The sequence below is a fragment of the Leptonotus elevatus genome, chromosome 19 (genome assembly GCF_054856555.1).
Source record: "Leptonotus elevatus isolate MCC_2025b chromosome 19, RoL_Lele_1.0, whole genome shotgun sequence".
In the NCBI taxonomy this organism is placed as follows: domain Eukaryota; kingdom Metazoa; phylum Chordata; class Actinopteri; order Syngnathiformes; family Syngnathidae; genus Leptonotus; species Leptonotus elevatus.
In genome coordinates, this window is record NC_141257.1 from 16,946,762 (window position 1) to 16,967,457 (window position 20,696).

Consider the following 20,696-nt stretch of genomic DNA (forward strand, 5'->3'; position numbering starts at 1 on the left):
CCACAAGACGTGTCGTTAAAACCCACATGTAAAATTAGCCTGGAGATCGTGGACGGTAGAGAACCTAAAAATCCCGACACTGGGATTACTGTCTATGGACACAGTATTACGTGAACAACTGAAATCCTACATATAATAATCCTACAGTCAAACAGGCAAGAACATCATATTTTTCAAATCTAATCGCACTTAATACAAAAAAAGCTAAATTTTGTTTCTCCATCTTCGATCTTTTAACCAATCCTGATTTCAAAAAGCCAACACAGACTCCATAAAATGCTTTCTGTGAGGGCTGTGCAGACCACAGAAGTAAGTACTGGGACAGTGGCATCCGGTAGGCAGTGGGTAACTATAAAAAAACAATGAACATTTCTAATGATTGAGTCCCCAACTATTGCTGTAGTTGGGGAAAACAAGGAACGTGGAGATGATAAGTAACGTGCCAAGGATGACTCTGGAGACGGACCTGAGGGCCTCCCATTCAACGGCCCTGGATGCTCCGGCAGCTGTGGCGTAGAGGGGCGGCAGGCGGCTTCCCTATCTTGCTGTGGCGCTGGGGTGAACAGGACGGCCCCCCTCCTGGGCTGTGGCGCTGAAGTAGATGAAGGTCTGGTTCGGCGAGTTGAGGTGCTTGGAGAGTGTTCCGGTCCCGGAAATGGAGGCTGGCTGGATCCGTCAGGGAACGCTGAAGGCCGACAACCCACGGAAGGTGCCAGGGGAGGGAATTCCTCCAGATCCAGGATGTTAAACTAATTATTCAATTAGATATTGAAATGCGGTGCCCGTGAGGAACGCCGATCCCCTCTTCTTCCAAGAAGACCAACCACCAACCACGACTCTGGGTCCAGTGGTGTAGAGCTGACTTTTGGCCTTGCTCCAAGCCGTGCCCAGGCGACATTTGTCGCCGTGAGAGGGTCCACGGCAGAAAGAGCCTGCTCCGCTGGAGACGCCGGCCGCCAAGGCGGAGAGGCCGGCCGCCGAGGCAGAGAAATTTTATTTTGAAATGGACCCTCGAAGCCCACGGTGGCGTGTCTAACTTGACTTGGTCCACGGTATTTCGTGGCCGTTTGTCCCATCTCCCTACCCCATGTGGTGGGGCCCTCTCTCGACGACCAAGATCAACACAACGCCATCCCAAAATCATATTCAATCGCTAATTAAGGACACCAAGGAACCGCTATTTACACCGTCATTGTATGATACGACTGGCACAAGTCTCCGGCGTTAGCAGTTAGCCGCTAATAGAATGTAAACGTTAACGTTTCTTGCAAAATAGGCAGTGCATTCAAATGCATTCCGAAATTTCATACTCACACAGAAAGAAGGCATCAATGCATTAAACGTTAAAAATTGCAAATAGGTAAACATTTTGGGCTTTCTAACAATTTATAAAAGCTGACATATATCAAGAGGAATGACAGTGGTGAAATTACTTTGCTATTTTAACTATTTACAATCAATAGTACATCTAGTCACTTATGTTTACAATACCTAATCTAATAATTAGGCTTCCATTCTTCTTTGATCTGTAAATTAATCAAAAGTAAAGAATAAACATTCCTTTCTTATATATAATTCTTAAATTTTCCACCAAAAACTGGAGTGACTTTACATTAGCCCCCTTTCAACAGCAGGCAAACACTAAACAATAATAATATTCAGAGTCATAGTACAGCAGTTTTATTTCATCAGTCATCTGAGCTTCAATGACAATGTTTGGTTTTCCCAAGGGGAAGATGGTTGGGAAGCCTCACTGTAAGAGCTAGACCTCTCTGTGTTGAACAAAATAATGTTCACATAAAAGAAAAGCATTTTTCCCCTCAATGTTTTCTGTTATATAAAATAATTGACTGGTTTTGCCAGCTGCTGCTTGTTGCAGACAGTTCTTGTTACAGTAAAATACCTTGCAAATAAATCTTGAGTCACTGTCAATCTTTACGTCATATGAACCTACGGTATGCAAATTGAGACGACTGTACATCAGCAAATATGGTCATGCTGCACCTACCCCCAAAATGGTGCGACCAAATCCTGTGCAATGCGAACATTTTTTTTTTTTGAAAAGTTAGTGTAGAGGTCTGCAGACACCATCGACCCCCCTCCTTTGACAAATTAATTTCTGTTGGGCCCCGCCACATTTTTTCATGACGTGAAAAAAAAAAAGTTTACAGATTTTTCACAACCCAAAGTTGGCCTGCCCCCGCTGCTGAAAAAAATCCAAAGGGAAACACTGGTCTTAATTAAATTTTCTCAAAAATCAACGGTGCGCCTAATAGTGAGGTGCGCTTTTAGTGTGCACCGAGTTCCGAAATCTGTAAATGTTGTTGTGCGACTTTGGTACGCGCTCTGCTTGACTGTCTGTGTGGGAGCATTTCTGCCGACATATTGCTTATAGGCATGGGATGAGACACAAATCCCACGAGACGAGATGTCTCACGAAATTGAGTCCACGAGAACGAGACGAGACTTTTGAAAAATTAGTAATATATAGTTTTTAAAATATACCAATATACATTTTAGTTTTCAATTTGTTTTCTTTTCATTGAGAAGACTGCAAGAAAATTTACAATCAAGCACTAAACTAAACTTTTGTTACAGGCTCATTTTTCAAATGCTGCTGCCATACAAGCAGCTGGGAACTTTCATCTTACTGAATAGTTTTGGTGCTGCAGCTATGGAATATTTTGATATTCAGATATCCTACTGAAAATTCTTGCAAATATTTGGGTATTCAGATCAAATAAAAAAAATATATTTTTGCTTTCTTAAAGAACAAAATTGCAATTATATTATAAATTATAAATACACAAGACAAAAAACAAATTTTCATTTAATGAGTGACCAAATAGCTTTAATTTTTACAATACCGTATTTTCACGACTATAAGGTGCACTTAAAAGGATTAAATTTTTCCAAAAAACGACTTTTGTGTGCACCGAGTTCCAAAATCTGTAGATGTTGTTGTGTGACTTTGGTAAGCGCCCCGCTTGGCTGGCTGTGTGGGAGCATTTCTGCTGAAACATTGCTTACAGGAAATCCGGCTCTGGTTGAAGAATGGCAGCCATGAGAACCCAAAATCAGGGCCGGGTTTCCTGTATTAAGATACAGATGGACGTCTTGGTGCTTTTGCTAGAGCGAGTTAAGCTACAATTTGTGAATGGATTGTGCATGTTTGGGCTCACGTGTCTGTTTGCACTAATGTTCGAGCTTTCGCAATTAATTTCTGAAGAGCCGGACACTAACGAGACAATACTACAATGACGAGAGGGAACCTGGCATGTTTGATAGAGAACTTGCCAAGCTGTTCGTTTCAGATACAAAAGATGAGGACTTTGAGGGACTTGTGAATGAGTATTGATAAAAAGCAAGCAAGTACATTGTTAAATACTTCAAGTACAAACAAACTCACTGTTTACATTGTTAAATACTTCTATAAAGTACAAAGATAAAAGGCTCGATAAAAGGTTCCGCTGCCTTTTTAAAAACATACGCTAGCATTTTTAATGTGAACGCATGCTACCATATGTTTTGAGCTATTGTATGTTTAACCGTGCCTGCGCCCAATAGTGCGGTGGCCTTATGTGTGTGTTAAATACAGAAATAGTACCCGCAACTGAGACTGCACCATTTAATACCTAGCCTTAGCCTTATGGTCGTTAAAATATGGTAATCAACTTCTTCTTTTTTTTTTTTTTTACCTTTTATTTAAACTCACTCTCTCTCTCTCTAGGAATTATCCCCATAGATTTTGGTCTATGAGTCTCTCTATCCACTTTTAAAACCCGTCTTAACCCATTGACTCGACATGAGACTCCGTAATTGTTTCATATTGTTTCTTGGTTTTATGGTGTCTGCTGTAGTTTGTGTTAATTTATTGATAGTTATTATATTTACTTATTCACTTACCTACTTCTTGTGTTATTTATTAATAATTGTATTTACTTACCGACATATTTATGAATTTATTTTTGTTTTACCTGTCTTCACTGCATGACAGATTTTTGATTCATGTTCAGCACTTTGTGTGCAGCGATGGTGCTTTAAAGTGCTTTATAAATAAAGTTGAGTTGACAGTGTGAGACGAGGTGACATGAGAACTATTTTGCCGACCCGACCGAATCTGCACATTTGAGTAAGCCTGGTTTGCTCAAATGTGATCAGCGCGGCAATGGTGTCAGGCTGTCAGCACCAAAGTAAGCAGTCATTTACGCCTTTCTAAAGTAATCAAACAGCCCTCATACTTGCGTAGCGCAGAGATGGGTAGAGTAGCCAAAAATTTTACTCAAGTAAGAATAGCGTTACTTCCTAATAATATTACTCAGATAAAAGTAAAAAGTAGTCATCAAAAAATCACTGAAGTCCAAGGAAAAAGTATTTGCTGAAAATAATACTCAAATACTGAGTAACTAATTGAACGTCTGATTTATATTATAGTCATCAGAAACAAAAAATTATGTGCAAATTCTCACATCTTCAAATCATAAAATAAGAAAAACAAATAACATTTTGAAATTGAACAACAAAGCAAGCAGGCACGTTAACTCAAGCATGCACAATGCAGTCACAAATTGTGGTGTAACTCGCTCGGTGCTCCCTCGCAGTCTAATCACCATAGGTGACAATTTCTTAAAGCAAACGCACCAAGATGTCATCTTTCAATTGAGTCTTTTGAGTTCTCATTATGTTTCAACCAAGGCCGCATTTCCTGTTTATAACTTAGCAATGTGTCCGCGGAAATGGACAGTAAAGTGGAGCGCTTACCGAAATCGCACAACATTTACAGATTTTGGCTCAAAGGGGGATAGAGCTTTTTCCATTGCTGGCCACTCCTTTTGGAATGACCTCCCACAAAATGTTAGGCAAGCCCTCTCCTCTTTCCATTTTTATTCCTTGGCATTCAACTCAGCATGAAATGAAAGTTACATATGGAACTACTGTACGTTTCTATGAGTAAGGCATTTCTGTGCTGTTCAGCACCGCCTCTGGCGGTCAGTAAGGGACGAAATAATAATAATAATAATAATGCATCAGATTTATACAGAGGTTTCCTGGACACTTAAAGACGCTTTACAATGGATACATTATTTATACACCCACACTCTGGTGGCGGTAAACTACGTAAGTAGCTACAGCTGCCCTAGGGCAGGCTGACAGAAGCGTGGCTGCCAGTGTGCTCTGACCGGGGTTATTATAGTTTTGGAATTTTCATTTTAGTTTTGAATTTAGTTTTTTAAATTTAGTTTTAATTAGTTTTCAGGGTGGTTCTGTAAGTTTTTATTAGTTTTAGTTAGTTAAAAAATGCTTAGTTTTAGTTTAGTTAATTACTTTTAGTATTCGTTTTTGTTTTTAAATGTGTATTGTGCGCAATATTTAAAAAACACCATGGTAAAAGGAAAAAAGTAACACATTTCTTACCTAGCGTTGCATTTCAGCTGAGTTAAATGAAAAAGCAGGCGACCTGAGCCATTGGAGCCAAAAGTCAAGCGTGCAAAATTGTCGCCTAGGAGCAACATCATCTGAAGGTGCTTTTCTATTGGCTGCTGCTAGATGACGTCACTTCTATGAGACACTTTCAAACGTCCTTATTCCAAACGTCCACAAAATTAATTAACTTAAAATGACATTTAAAATCATCCCCAATGGCTCATGCATTAAATTAATTACCAAAGACTAAAACGAAGGACATTTTCGCTATAATTATAGTTCGTTTTAGTTTTGTAAACACATTGTAACAACATTGCGTTAATGAACTGCGTACATCACGTGATCGACGCCAGTCATTAACGACAAGTACTGCGTTGCTCATCGTCTCCAAATCTTGTACGCCATAGATGGTGGATCACAACATTGCTCGTGATTGGTCCGTTCGATGGTGTACTCAGCTTTTTTTTTCTCCCCTTCTGATAGTTTCAGTGATGGCAACTTTAGTATAAGCGTATGCGGCGCAAATCCACATCTCACCCGGGAGATCACGTTTGAGGAAAAAAAAAAACCTGTGTTCACAGCACAGAGCTGTTGTGTTTTGGCGAGTGCCGACAGCAACAATTTGGCATTAAATAATTGCCATGGTGATGAGCCAACTCTCCCTCCGGTTTTGTTTTTTGTTTCGGAAAACGAAAAACGACTTTCTGAATTGTCGTTAATCGTTAACTAAAATAACCTTGCCTCCGACCACCACCAATTTATTCGCACCATTGTGAGTGGCACTGGAGGCAATGTGTGTGAAGTGACTTTCATAAGGACAAAACGACACATGACTTGGAGAGAGCAGGAATCGAACAGCGGCTAATAGTTTCAGTGTTTTATTACATTTACTATCATTACAGCACTTTAGATGCAGCTATTCTTATTTTCAATTTCAATTTACAATTTCCCACAATAATCACATCCCTTACACTCACACTTGATCTCTGCTTAGTGATTTTTTCCAGGTAACAAGCTTTTGCTATGCCAACTGTCTTTCACTTTCACACAAATTAGTTTCCTTTTCCAACTTATACACAAGCACCGTATGGTATGGTCCAACTAGAAATTCTAAGGTAACAGTATGTTCTAACTAGTGATAGTAGGTTCTAACTTCTCACCCTGTGGTCAAGCACCACTGCCATTGGATACAGGTGGTCCACAGGCAGGACCCTTTTTACACTGTTTTTGCATTCCAGCCACTATTGTCCCAAACTCAAATAAAAATGGGTTGGTTATGTCAGGAAGGGCATCTGGTGTAAAAACTGCCAAATATAGTATATAATTTCTGTGGTGACCCATCCACCATACATCCATTCTCTGTACCTCATAAAGATCACGGCGTGTTTAAAGTAATTCTAAACTGACTTTTGTCTGGTAGCAGTATCATCTTTGCGCCAATTGAGGGCGCTAATAGACTGTGAAAAGGTAAGGACAGTAGAATGGACATTTATAGATACTGGAAATGTCTGTGTCAACTATTTTTTAGGTCAACTTACACAACCTGGTTCACTTTTCCCCCAGCACTAGTTAAGTGCATCGACCAGGAATGGCTTGAACAAGATATAAATCCCAGAAATGGCCAAATATTCAATATTTTTATTATAATTAAATATTATTATATATTATTACAGTGTTCCCTCACTTTTCGCGGTTGTTAGGTTCCACGCCCACTCGCAATGGGTGAATTTCCGCAAAGTAGAGGACGTAAACGGATAAACAAAGTCTTTTTTTGTTTTTTCCCCCCTTTCAAACATGTTATTACAACAGACTTTACCAACCACATATCATTTACAACATCAACAACATCCGAAAACAAAAAGGGCTGTCGGATTGAAGCCATGGCTTATTAAAACCCCGTCCCCTGAATACATTTTAGATGCTTCAATCATCAATGACTTAATTCATATATTAATTTTGACAGTCATTGTGGCTCATCATTGTCATTCAGTCCCAATAGAGCGTGTTTCTGTACACGTTTCCATCAGTTCATTTTGAGTAAACGCACATGTCTTTTATTGACCATTTCCAGTTGCTTGTTATAGTGAAGTGTCCGATGATGATTTTAAATCATTTGCAGATTCATTCCATTATGATGAGGCCTGACAAGTCAGTTGCGATGACCAGCTGAAATTGCATGGCAGCCCGTGTCAGTCCTTCCGTTTAATCACTGTCATCTGTAGCGAGAGACTTGGACACAGCTTTCTGAATTGATATTGCACTTTAGTTTGTAAATACGCAGCTAACGACTCGTTGCTTGCAGGGCTGTGCGGCAGCAGCCTCTGAAGTTAAGCAGGAGGAGAGAGTGGGGAGAGCGGAGAAAAGAGACACTGGTTAACTTAATCCCCCCAAAAAAGTGTACATGTATAGATGTCCCACGAATTCAAGTCTGTTCTAAAAAATAGCTCACCAATTATTGGACACTTGCTAATAAAAATTAAAAACAGAGGAAGACTATCAACATTTATTTATTTATTTAAACTTAACATGGTACATGTTTCTTAATGTAACAATTTTACTATATTTTGTTTAAAAACTAAATTAAATGTTTTTTTTTTATTTCTCTAAATATTTTAAATAAGCACATTTTAGAGCTGTAATTTTAATACTTTGATATTTTTACTCATATTGGCCCATGCCTATTTGTAAAGTTTCCTGGTGTGTCTGTGATCTGTGATTGCTCTGAAATGCATGCGCTTAGACCACGCATGCCACTTGGTGGTAAACCAGAAGAGCTGCTAACAAAAACATTTTTGCCATCCAGCATAATAAACATATCATGTAGATATCCATATGGCTGTTATAATAAAAATATATGTAAAGCAATGTAAACTGTCAGGATACGTATAAAGACCATGTATTGAGATACATAAGTATTGCGATACGTATTGTATCGTGAGGTTGATGGCAATACCCAGCCCTACTTTCTACTGTCTTGCTTTCTTCCCCACCTCGCACAGCTTTGTGGCGATGTCCTCTCTCATTTAAGCCATGGCGTTGTTGGATGCCGCTAAGTCAGCATTCACCCGTGACGTGGTCTCACAGGTCATGTATAGGTCAGCTTGCATTCTGATCACCGCGTCCACAGCATTGGCGCACACTTCTCCCTGCTTTGGTTTGCCATACCCCAGCACAAGCATCCCGACTGCCATGCAAACGAAGAGGTACACATCTTCAACGTCTTCCACATCCATGGGGGCTAGGCACAAGCCTCTCCATACCCCCCAGCTATCAAGCGCGTAGTCTGTCATAAAAGTCCAGCCCAGGCGTGAACGCTCACCACCACAAGCTCGCCTGGTAGAAAACAGGGCTGGGTTTAAAAAAACTATCAATAATCAAATAATCGATATCAAATTGATTTTCCTTTTCAAGCCCGATATTGATTCAAAAACCCATGAATCGATTATTATCTTTATTAATCTCTTTTTCACATAAATGTTTTAAGAAAATAGAATTTTAAAAGCTTTTTTTTTGTACCTTACTGTTTTCTTGAAATGTAATGTTCACATGAATTTAAAAATATTTTCTTACATTTATGAAAGACCTGACTTATTGCACTGTAAGACAATTCAGAATCTTTTCAATTTCTATTTACAATTATTGAATTAGATTATGAAAATATTTTCATCTCATCCTTGCTTATGTCACTGTTCGTGTAACACAGTGATTATAACATGTGTTACTTTCATTAATAAACTAAATCATTTGACTTTGGAATTTAATACTTGTGGATATTTATGGAGTTTTTATCATGTACTTGGCATTCAAGAAGAATTGATGTGCCATAATTAATGGTATCGGATTGAATTGAAGTTAATCGAATCAGAAAAAATCTAAATCAAATCAGACTGAACTCTTGTGAATTAAAATTTAATAGATAGAGGAAATTAGAATTGAAACCCAGCCCTTGTAGAAAAGGTCCTTGTTTTCATCTGCTCTGTTGAAAGCCCCTTTGTTTTGATGAAGATGTTGCATTTGGTGTCAATCAGCCAGCTCTTGTTCAGTTGACATGCCTTTTTGGCAATACCGGCATTCTTTTTAGTGAGATTTTCTTTAATGTTGATGTTCTTGCCCTTCTATTTTGGACCCTGCTTCAGAAGAGCTATCTTTTTCTTTTTGTCGGTGAGTCTAATCAGCACTGTAGGTGGCCTCATTTCCCCAGATGGAAGTGGATAACACATTTCAATGTGCTCTGGTTCCACAGTTATCTCAAGATCTCTTGAGTTGAGATATCACCTGTTGCTCCACTGTCTAAGTATCAGTGTTGATGCCAAGATCATCACGACTTCTGGTTGCAGCTTGCACGTACGTGCACGGCTTGGTTTTAATGTCGCTGATTATCACATCATTCAAGCGAGCACTCTGTTCCAATTAATCCACTCTTAGTTCCAAGGAACCAATACGCCGGTCTTTGTCTTCCAGATCTTTCCGCAGGTGCTGTACTACTTTCAAGATCTCCCTAAGTGGTTCTATGTCTTTCTTCACTTCCAGCATTACATTCTCTATCTTGGCATTTATCTTAGGAAGAGATGCCTTTATCTCCTCAATTTCCTCCACTTTTATTCTTCTTTTTACCATGTTGCAGCAGTATAGATTACCACCGCAACAAGGGAGTAAAATCACAAAAGGCAGTGAAAATCACAGAGCGAGTGTAAAAGTGTTCGTCCTCTGAGAATCCCAAACTGCTTCTGAGCCATAAGAAAGCCACCACACAGTTTCCACCCTTCTAAACACTTTAAAAAATGTTTTAAATATAATAACAAAAATAGCAGCATAAATAAAGGATACAGTAAATCTGGAAGGGGGTGCGGGGGTAATAATCTCTGAAAAACCCACGAAATAGCAAGGTACAAGATAAACCCCGTAATGTATGAATTTTAGACCCAAATCCAAATCCGCGATATAGTGAATCCGCAACAAGTAAACCGAGAAGTAGCGAGGGACCACTGTATTATTAAATAACTCAAGTGCATTTTTATACTGCAAAAATCACATTGCAGCCAAAAAAGTAACTACACGACATACTGCAAGTAATATTCTTCTTAAAGGATTAAACCATACATTATAAGGACGCTAAATATGAAATAATCATTGAAACGTATTGTATTATATTAAAAATATACATGGCAACTGCCATTTCTGGCAAGGCCACTACCCAAAAAGGCTGCAACCATTTGCAAATGCAGATAGATTTTTTTTCCCCAAGACCAACCAACATTATTGTGCAAAAATTGTAATACTACATGTTTTGTACAAGGTAAATAATAATAATATGTGATGTGTTTCACAAAATAAGGTGTATGTCACAGAGATTAGTTTTACATCGTTTGAACAAAAATGTCAATCTTGAGATTTCTCCCAAAATAACTCCCTTAAGGTCTCTATTTTCATTTCCCAGCAGTACAAACATTTAAATTTTGGTCTGAGTTTATAAAAAATACGTAATTTTGTAGAAAATGTACGTTGTAACTAGGGCAAGTTTTTAGCCGAGCTGCAAGATAGGGCTAAATCTCTTGCACCTGTTACAAAACACTGGAAGTTCCTTGCCTCTAACATCATTAACAAATGATTTATATAAATGGAGCCATAATCAGCATTTTTGCCCGATTTCATCAGTTGAGATGTCAAACTTCCTCAGGTATTAATTAAAGGGTCAAAATCTTTGATGATGCCCTTACCTGCTATTGGAATTGACTTTCCAGGGATCTCTCAACACTACCTGAAAGTTTGGTATCAATATCTTTTTCTTAAGATACCGGTTGCTATGGACCTTTAAAAGATGCACTTGCCAAAAAATTTAAATGTGTTTTTCTCAAAACATTGAAATTACTCTAACTACAAATATAATATTAATACATAACTATATCTAAAATATATTTAAACAAAAAATCTCGCTTAGGTTACCATTTACTGGTGTATTGTTACATGTTTAATCCCCCGCCAATTTCCTTCACATCCACCTCCCTCCCCATTTTTTCACTGTTATATTCACTTACACGTCACCTCATTTCACACAATTCATAAACCACCTAACCACTTTGATTCCATCCTATAACATGCCAATATTAACAAGTAGCCTATACAGATATTTACACAGGACTGAGTTTATATTGTTTGTATGCATTAATTAGTTTTAGTTTCCTGAAATGTGTGTGGCGCTCGCTCACAGGCAAAAAGAATAAACATTTTAGACCATCTCTTAAAATTAAAAGCAGATATGTGTTTCCTACAAGAAACACACCTACAAAAATCTGAAGAAAAATTACTTATTGACAAGAATTTTTGTCAAGTGCCCCTTATAACAGTAGACAAAGAGGAGTCTGTATACTCATACATAAGAATTTCTTCTTTACTCTAAATAATACCGTAACAGACCCAGAGGACCGATAGATTATTATTCAGGTGACTATATTTAATAAAATATATACATTTGGTAATTTATATGCCCCTAATAATGATGATCCGGCCTTTTTCCATGTATTTTTCTCTCAGCTGTTTGATTTAGCAGCGAACTCTACTATTATATCTTAAATCCATTAATAGATTGTTCTAATAATACATGTATAAGGCAATTACAATCTACTAAAGTAATAGGGGAATATATGGATGATTTTGGCCTCGTCGACAGCTGGAGACTTAAAAACCCAACTAAGAAGGAATTTACCTTTTTTTCCGCGGTGCACCGGTCATTTTCAAGAATTAATTTTTTTCTTAGAAATAATTCTATTGCTGATAAAATTGGTACAAAAATACATCTCCCTCACCCTACAAGTTGATTATACCTTTAAACCACCGACATGGCGTTTTAACATCTCACTGCTAAATTACGCAGTTTGAAAAAAATTTAAGAAGAGAGTGGGCAGACTTTTTGGAAATACATGACTCTCCAGACTTATCTCTATCTAAGCTGGGAAAGCGGTAATTAGAGGTAAAATTATATCATATTCATCCTGTAAAAAGACAGGATCAAAAATTAGAAAAAGACCTGGAAGATAAAATTAAACAACTGATGAATGAATACGCAATAAATCCAGATAACCAAATATGGACTTACTTACAAAATACAAAAGTACATTTAGACGATATGTTATCCAAAAAGGCAGAGTTTATAATACAACAATTGAGATACAACAACTTTGAGTATAATAACAAATCAGGTAAATTTCTTGCAAACCAACTTCAACCCAATCGGGAAAAATCTCTTATAACGGCTATTAAAGGGACAACTAGTGAATGCACACAATCACCAGAAGAAATTAATCACATTTTTTTTATAACTACTATTGCAACCTATACTCAGAAACGAACAAGCCTAACCCTGAGCATATTGATGCATTCCTCTGTACGGTGCTCTAGATAGTATGCCGAATGGCAGAGCACCTGGCCCGGATGGTTATCCGGCTATATTTTTTAATTACTTTTGGTTAATGCTTGCTCCATTATTCTTAAAAGTAGTAACAGAAACTAAAACTAATGGTTACATACGTCCACACATGAACACAGCAGCAATTCAACTTTTATTAAAGCCAGAAAAAGACCCCACCCTTTCGTCAAGTTAATGTCTGATTTCACAAATTAATACTGATATTAAAATTATCGTTAAGGCCTTCGCGTCTAGAAACAGTAATCTCGACAATCATTCATAGCGACCAAACAGGCTTTATTAAAGGTCGGCACTCTATTAATAATAGGAGGCTCTTTAACCTTATTAGCATGTAAAAGCGGCATGATAAAAAGGCAGTTATTATATCGTTGGATGCAGAAAAAGCCTTCGACAAAGTTAACTAGTCCTTCCGCTTTACTGTTTTAAATAAATTTGGGTTTGGGAAGTCATTTATTCACTGGGTGTCAGTATTATATGATTCTCCTAAAGCTACAGTTACTACTAATGGGATTACATCTCAGAGTTTTACTCTACAGAGAGGCACAAGACAAGGATTGTCCCCTTTATTATTTGCGATATTTATTGAGCCGCTTGAATTAGCTATACGCAAGGATAGAAAGATCCAAGGAATTCACTCTGGTGTAACTGATCATAAAATTAATCTATATGCCGATGATATTTTACTTTATTTAGAAGAACCTGCTATGTTAGGGGAAGTATCTAACTTAATAACTAAATTCTCACATTTATCAGATTATTCTATTAACTGGACAAAATCAACACTACTACCTATTACAGAAAATTCATGGAACCCCGCAAGCCAGGACCCACACTACTCATTTTCTATAGGCAATTTAAAATACTTAGGCATAAAAATCTCACTTAAATGAACTGATTTAATTCATTTAAACTTCACTCCACTTCTGGATAGCATTTACAGTGACTTGGAGCGCTGGAATAATCTTCCTTCCCATTTCTCTAATAGGACGAATAGCCACCATTAAAATGAAAGTTTTACCCAAAATAAATTATTTTTTCTCAATGATTCCATTCAAACCTATGTCTAACTGGTTCCAGTCGTTGGACTCGGCCGTTACAAAATTCTACTGTAATAAAAACAACAACAAAGATTATCGACTCTTCAGAAAAGCAAATGCAAAGAAGGTCGAGATGCACCAAATTTTATATATACCTTAACTCTTTGACCGCCATAAACGTTATAAAACGTTTAGTAAAAACCTACGAAGGGGGCGCCGAGGACGTTAAAAGACGTTCACTATGTTTTTTGTTTTTTTTTGGAAACGGGTGGAGGAAAGCCTTGGGCAGCTGTGTATCAAGTATCAAGCAGATCTAGTTAGTTTAATGACTCGTTTTGGCCCCTAGATGGCAGCGATGACTCTCTTTGCACAAGGTTGGGTGGGCCGCCCACCGTGGGCGTCAGTAGAAGACGTGAGGCAGAGCTAGAGTGTTGAGGAGACAATGAATGATGATGCAACAATGGCGACCGGTTGCAAGCAGCTCACGCTTGAGCATTTTTTTCAAAGACGGAAAGCATCGATCAATACTAAAAAGCGCATTGATGTCGACGATGATGATGACTCCGAGCTTGACGCCAAAGTTGGAAGCCTTGACGCGACCTTTATGATCACGTAGTAAGCCTCACCGGCTTGCGCTGCTAACGCCGGAAAACGCGCAGCACAACCGACCGGGTACTTCTGCACAAGCGGAGATTCGATCGGGCGATGGAGAGTTGTCGAAAAGCATCGACCAATGCACATTGATGATGATGATGATGATGGTGAATCCCGAGGTTGACGCCACAGTTGGACGCGGCCTTTATTCTCACGTCATAAAGCCTCACCGGCTAGCGCTGCTAACGCCGGAGCTGCACAAGCGGACATTCGGTCGGACAATGAAGAGTACCCCGAGTCCAATGCATATTCATCGGAGGAGCGGGTACAGTCTGATCACGGAGAAGACACTGGTTCTGGACTACGATGCCACCATGAATGGAGTGGATAAGATGGATCAGAACATCTCTTACCACCCGGTATAGCAACTGAAGGACATGAGGAAGCCAGACGTAACACCACCGTAACGTAACCGTAACATGATCCTGTGTAGCTTCTGCACGCGAAGAGGCAATCGCAGTGAAACTAATCTGTTGTGCAAATCATGTTGCGTCTCCTTGCACGCTGGGGAGTGTTTCACAAAAAGAAAAACTGTCGTTGAAACATCCACATAATTGTAAATAGCACCACAGTTGCACACATTTGTAAATAGTTTGCCAAATTGTTGTCAAATTGTTACACTGTTTAATGTAAATAAACGTATTTTGCTATCAAAAAACACTTTTTCATTCTTGGTGGTAGTGTTTTATAGAAGTAAAACACTATTTAGGTGTTTGTGGCATCATACATGGACAAAAAGAAGTGTAAAATTGACTAGAGTGCATGAAATAATATCGTTTCACTAAAAGCTTGATTTCTCCGTATTTTGGTCCAAAACAAGCGCATTCGGAGAAAATAACCATTTTCTATTGTTGATTACTAAAGAACAGAATAAGGTAGAAACAAACTTTTTTTTCTAATGAAAGATGAAAGTTCTTTCTTTCATTTGGTAGTATGTGTGTTTCCATAGTCCAAACAGAACATTTTCTGTGGACCTTGAAAGATCAGTCAAAATGCTTAAATCGGCTGGCACTGACAGCATCCCTTTTCTGAAAAACTGGCAGCCAAAGAGTTAACCAGCTACAATATCTAATTTTATGGGTACAACCCAACAGAGATACTAACTGTTGGCCGGAACTAGAACAGAAGGATTGTAATAACCTCAGACTTCTAGATTTACTCTTTATTACAACATCGATTAAGCGACACAATTGTTTTAAAAATCCAATGATTTCCGCCACCCTGACCGCCTGGTGGAAGGCACTAGAAATTCCAAAAGCCCAAGTGGAGCCCTGAGGGCTTTTTCCCATATGGCATAACCCCGACTTTCAACTTAACAACCAATCGTTTTATTTAGGTGTGTGGGAGCAGAAAGGAATTCCACATCTTCACCATCTTTTCTCAGATAATATGTTTATATCATATACAAACTTGCTCCAAAAATACAAAATGAAAAACTGATTTTTTTTTTTACATTATCTGCAAGTTAAAAATATGATAAAGACACAAATTCCACAACTTTGGGGTATGCTCCAAACGGCTGTTTTAGCTAAAGATATTACAAAGCTTTCTCTGACAACAACAAAAAACCTCTCAAAAATATATAAGTTGCTTTCATATACAGATAAAATGTATTTACCCATCTCAAAATGGGAGACAGATTTGTCTATAGCTCCGGAATTTGACTTTTGGATTCAAGTTTGTGAAAACTTATTTAAAATGACAAAACACACAAATTTACAATTTATCCAATATAAAATTATTCATGGAACATACTCAATACATGATGAAGAAAATGGGACTCTCAGACAAAGACATTTGTCTCCAGTGTTTACAAAACACTGCTGACACTTATTTTCATGTTTTATGGTTATGCACTCCGGTTATGTATTTCTGGACTAAAGTCTTAGAAAAACTTTCCGCTATCTTGGACTGTAGGATACTTTTATCTCCAAAACATACACGTAGCTCTTACTATCGCCCAAAAAAAAAAAATTGTTAACTGGAAAAATAAACAAACTGAATATCGACCAATGGTCTAACCTCCTCATAAATCACAATTTAATGGAAAAAATATCTGCTTCGAATAAAAAACAAATATCAAAATTTATACAAACATAGTCTACGTATATAGAATCATTTAATCTAAATCTGGTCACGTAATTCTCCGTTAGCAAGAGCCACCACATCGCGATAACTTATATTGCTGTTTCTGTATTTGGCAATTTGTAACTAATTGTTGTGTTTTTATAGTCAGGAACCCAGTTGCTACCAGCAGAATCGAGTAGACCACATCAAATGACACCTTACAGTCACCAACTCCTCAAGATTCATTTCCAATGGGCACTAAGGGTTAATATTCGGAATCACTGCATGCTAGTGGGTTAACTTTTTAGGTGCTGTCCCCCCTGGCTGGGCGTGGGCTCTGTCCCTTTGTTGGCTACTGGGTGGCGGCTGTTTCCTGGGTCTCTTGGGGGGTGCTGCGTTGTGGTGCTCACCCTGGTCTGTGTCCGGCGACGCGGTTCGGGGCAGGTGGGCCTCCGGGGTGCCCCGTGGTTCCTTCTCCCCTTCCCCTTTCTCCCCCTTGCCGCCTCTCCCTCCTCGCTCTTTCCCCGCACGTCCTCCTTCGCCTCCCGGTCTCTTCTCTCTTGTCACCCTTCCTCCTCCTCCCCCCTCTCCCTGCTGCCCTGCCACTGCCCCTTGCCCTTCTTGTCGTCTACTACTAGGCGGGCAGTTGCCTCCTGGCACCTCAGGCGGGCCCCAGTATCCGGGGGGCGAGCCCTATTGCCCCGTTGTGCTGTCTCCATCTGCCCGCCGGGGTCACGTTGGGGGGTTGGGTGGCGGGGGTGGTGGTGCTGGGGGCGCCTCCTGCCCCCGGGGTTTGGGTGGCTGGCGGTGATGGGGGTGGGGTCTGCGGGGCTACTTGTTGGTGTAGGGGAGGTTTGTACGAGTGGCTGGGTGGGTGGGTGTCAGGGAGTTTGGGGGCGACAGGGGCTGTGGTCCGGTGGGGTGCCTGGTGGGCCTGCCGTGCCCTGTTCTGCTGCGTTGGGCTTGGGGCGCGGGCTGTGTTGGGGGGTGCTCCGGGCTACTGGGTTTGCTCTCCGACCGGAGGCCCCTGCGGGGCCTGGGAGTTGTGTCTTCGCGCTGCCGCGGCCTGGGAGGCCCTGGGGGGTTGTGCTTGCTCTGTCCTGGTCGGGGTCGACGGCTCCCTTCTTTGGTGGAGGTTTTCAAGCATGCAAGCAGATCCACCACACCAGCATCTACCGAAATTCAAGCACAATCTGCTTCTTCCTCTGGTCGTTGAATCGGTGGAGGCTGATGTCTGTGGATGTCACTCTGCTTCATCTATCCTTCCTTTCTCTCTTCAGTCTTTCCTTTGGTCTCATGAGGTCTCCCCAATTTGTTGGAATTTAGATGGTTCTGGGGTTGGTGAAATATTCTGGTTGGTTAACCGGTGGGTAGTAAGTAGGTGATGTCTGGTCGGTGCTGGATTTAGCTTTTCTTTCTTTTCTTTGATCCTTCCTCGGGTCTCCTGACAATTTCACGACTAGCGGGATTCTGAAGTATTCGGTTTAGGTGAACGGTATGGGATTTTTAATAGGTTTTAGGTGAATAATGAGCACACACACACGCACTTATGCACACACACACACATGCACATACAAAAAAAGAAAAGAAAGAAAAGAGCAATGATGATGACATGTCGAATCGGTAAGATTACCACATGAACAATACTGAGCTCTCTCAAGAAATGAAACCTTTCTTTTCTTTGATCCTTTCTCGGGTCTCCTGACAATTTCACGACTCTAGCGGGATTCTGTGGATCTCACTCTGCTTCGTCTGTCCTTCCTTCCTTTCCTCAGTCTCTCCATTGGTCTCTTGAGGTCTCCCTGATTTGTTGGAATTTAGATGTTTCTGGGGTTGGTAAAGGACTCTGGTTGGTGGCCGGTGGGTGGTGTCTGGTCGGTGCTGGATTTCACTTTCCTTTCTTTTCTTTAGTCCTTCCTCGGGTCTCCTGACGGCCTCACGACTCTGGCTGGAAGTGTTCGGTTTAGGTGAACGGTATGGGATTTTTAATAGGTTTTAGGTGAATAATCACACACACGCACATATGCACACACACACACGCACATACTCACGCACATACAAAAAAAAAGAAAAGAAGAGCAATGATGATGACATGTCGAATCGGTAAGATTACCACATGAACAATACTGAGCTCTCTCAAGAAATGAAAAAAAAATTGCTTGAACTTCGTCAATTTTGGACGTACCACCACATATTATACATCACTTGAAAGGGAAATTAGTGTAGAATTAGATTATGTAAATATCAACCTTTTCATTTTCAGACATAAGCCAAATTTTGTGAAAACGCATCACATATAATACATAATGTAATAACAACAATATTAATATGAAAAAGCATCACATATAATACAAAATATAATAATACTAATATAATAATAATATATATATTTTTTAAACAAATTGACATATTCTTACCTTGAGAAGATGTGGATGAGAGTCCACTGCTGTCAGGTGGGAACCGCGTGTTGTTGATTAACATATCAAACTTGGTGCTACGGCAAGTGTTCGTACATAACGTAGTGTGTTGATAGAAGTCAAGCTGGCCTGAATCCATAATCTTTCTGAGGAAGTGGAGAAAATTAATGAAGCTAAAAATCTATTTGAAATTCAGAAAGAAATTCAGCATTAAAAGAATAAGCATGTCTAGTTTAGGGCAGGTACTTGAACACATTTATTTTGAATAATCCATCCACCCATTTTCTTACGCTTATCGAGGATTGGGTTAATGGAGCAGCAGCTCAAGCAGGGAAGGCAAGACTTTCCTCTCTCCAGCCACTTCACCCAACTCTTCCAGGGAAATTCCCGGGTTAGCCACTTTTCATTAACTCTTTGACTGCCATAAACGTTATAAAACGTTTAGCATAAACCTAGGGAAGGGCGCCGAGGACGTTAAAAGACGTCCCCTATGTTTTTTTTGTTTTTTTTTGAAAACGGGTGCAGGAAAGCCTTGGGCAGCTGTGCTGAAAGTATCAGGCAGATCTGATTAGTAAAAGACTCATTTTGGCCCCTAGAGGGCAGCGATGACTCTCTTTGCACAAGGTTGGATGGGCCGCCCACCGTGGGCGTCAGTAGAAGACGTGAGGCGGAGCTAGAGTGTTGAGGAGACAATGGCTGATCCAAGCCACAATGGCTTGACCAAGCAACCGGTTGCAAGCAGCTCACGCTTGAGCATTTTTTTCAAAGACGGAAAGCATCAATCAATACTAAAAAGCGCATTGATGTCGACGATGATGATGACTCCGAGCTTGACGCCAAAGTTGGAAGCCTTGACGCGACTATTATGATCACGTAGTAAGCCTCACCGGCTAAGCGCGGCTAGCGCGGCTAGTGCTGCTAAGGCCGCAAAACGCGCACAATAGCCGACCGGGTACTTCTACACAATCGGACATTCGATCGGGCGATGGAGAGTTGGCATCGACCAATGCAGATTGATGATGATGATGATGATGACTCCGAGCTTGACGCCAAAGTTGGAAGCCTTGACGCGACTGTTATGAACACGTAGTAAGCCTCACCGGCTAAGCGCGGCTACCGCTGCTAACGCCGGAGCTGCACAAGCGGACATTCGATCGGACAATGAAGAGTACCCCGAGTCCAATGCATATTCATCGGAGGAGCGGGTACAGTCTGATCACGGAGAAGACACTGTTTCTGGACTACGATGCCACCATGAATGGAGTGGATAAGATGGATCAGAACATCTCTTACCACCCGGTATAGCAACTGAAGGACACGAGGAAGCGAGACGTAACGAAACCGTAGCATGATCCTGATATTAGACTTGATGGCAACACACACTGCAGTATATACTTGCTATTCCCCGGAAAAAAACGGCCGGCAAGAAAGTGGAGCACGCGAAGAGGCAATCTGTTGTGCAAATGCGGTTGCGTCTCCTTGCACGCAGGAGAGTGTTACACAAAGAAAAACTGTCGTTGAAACATCCACATATTTGTAAATAGCACCACAGTTGCACACATTTGTAAATAGTTTGCCAAATTGTTGTCAAATTGTTACACTGTTGAATGTAAATAAACGTATTTTGCTATCAAAAAACACTTTTTCATTCTTGGTGGTAGTGTTTTATAGAAG

General features: G+C 40.0%; 1 protein-coding gene across 5 annotated transcripts in view; it reads right to left on the reverse strand.

Moving 5' to 3' along the window:
• The window catches only part of gmeb1 (glucocorticoid modulatory element binding protein 1), a 59,571-nt gene that overhangs the window by 12,509 nt on the left and 26,366 nt on the right, over nt 1-20,696 (reverse strand). For all 5 annotated transcript variants that reach the window (XR_015091061.1, XM_086062015.1, XM_086062014.1 and 2 more), the window contains one exon: nt 19,023-19,168. Coding sequence is in view for 4 of the 5 variants with exons in the window: in XM_086062015.1 (XP_085918141.1) it covers nt 19,023-19,168 (146 nt within the window). In the remaining variant the exon portion in view is untranslated. The remainder of the gene's footprint in view (nt 1-19,022; nt 19,169-20,696) is intronic.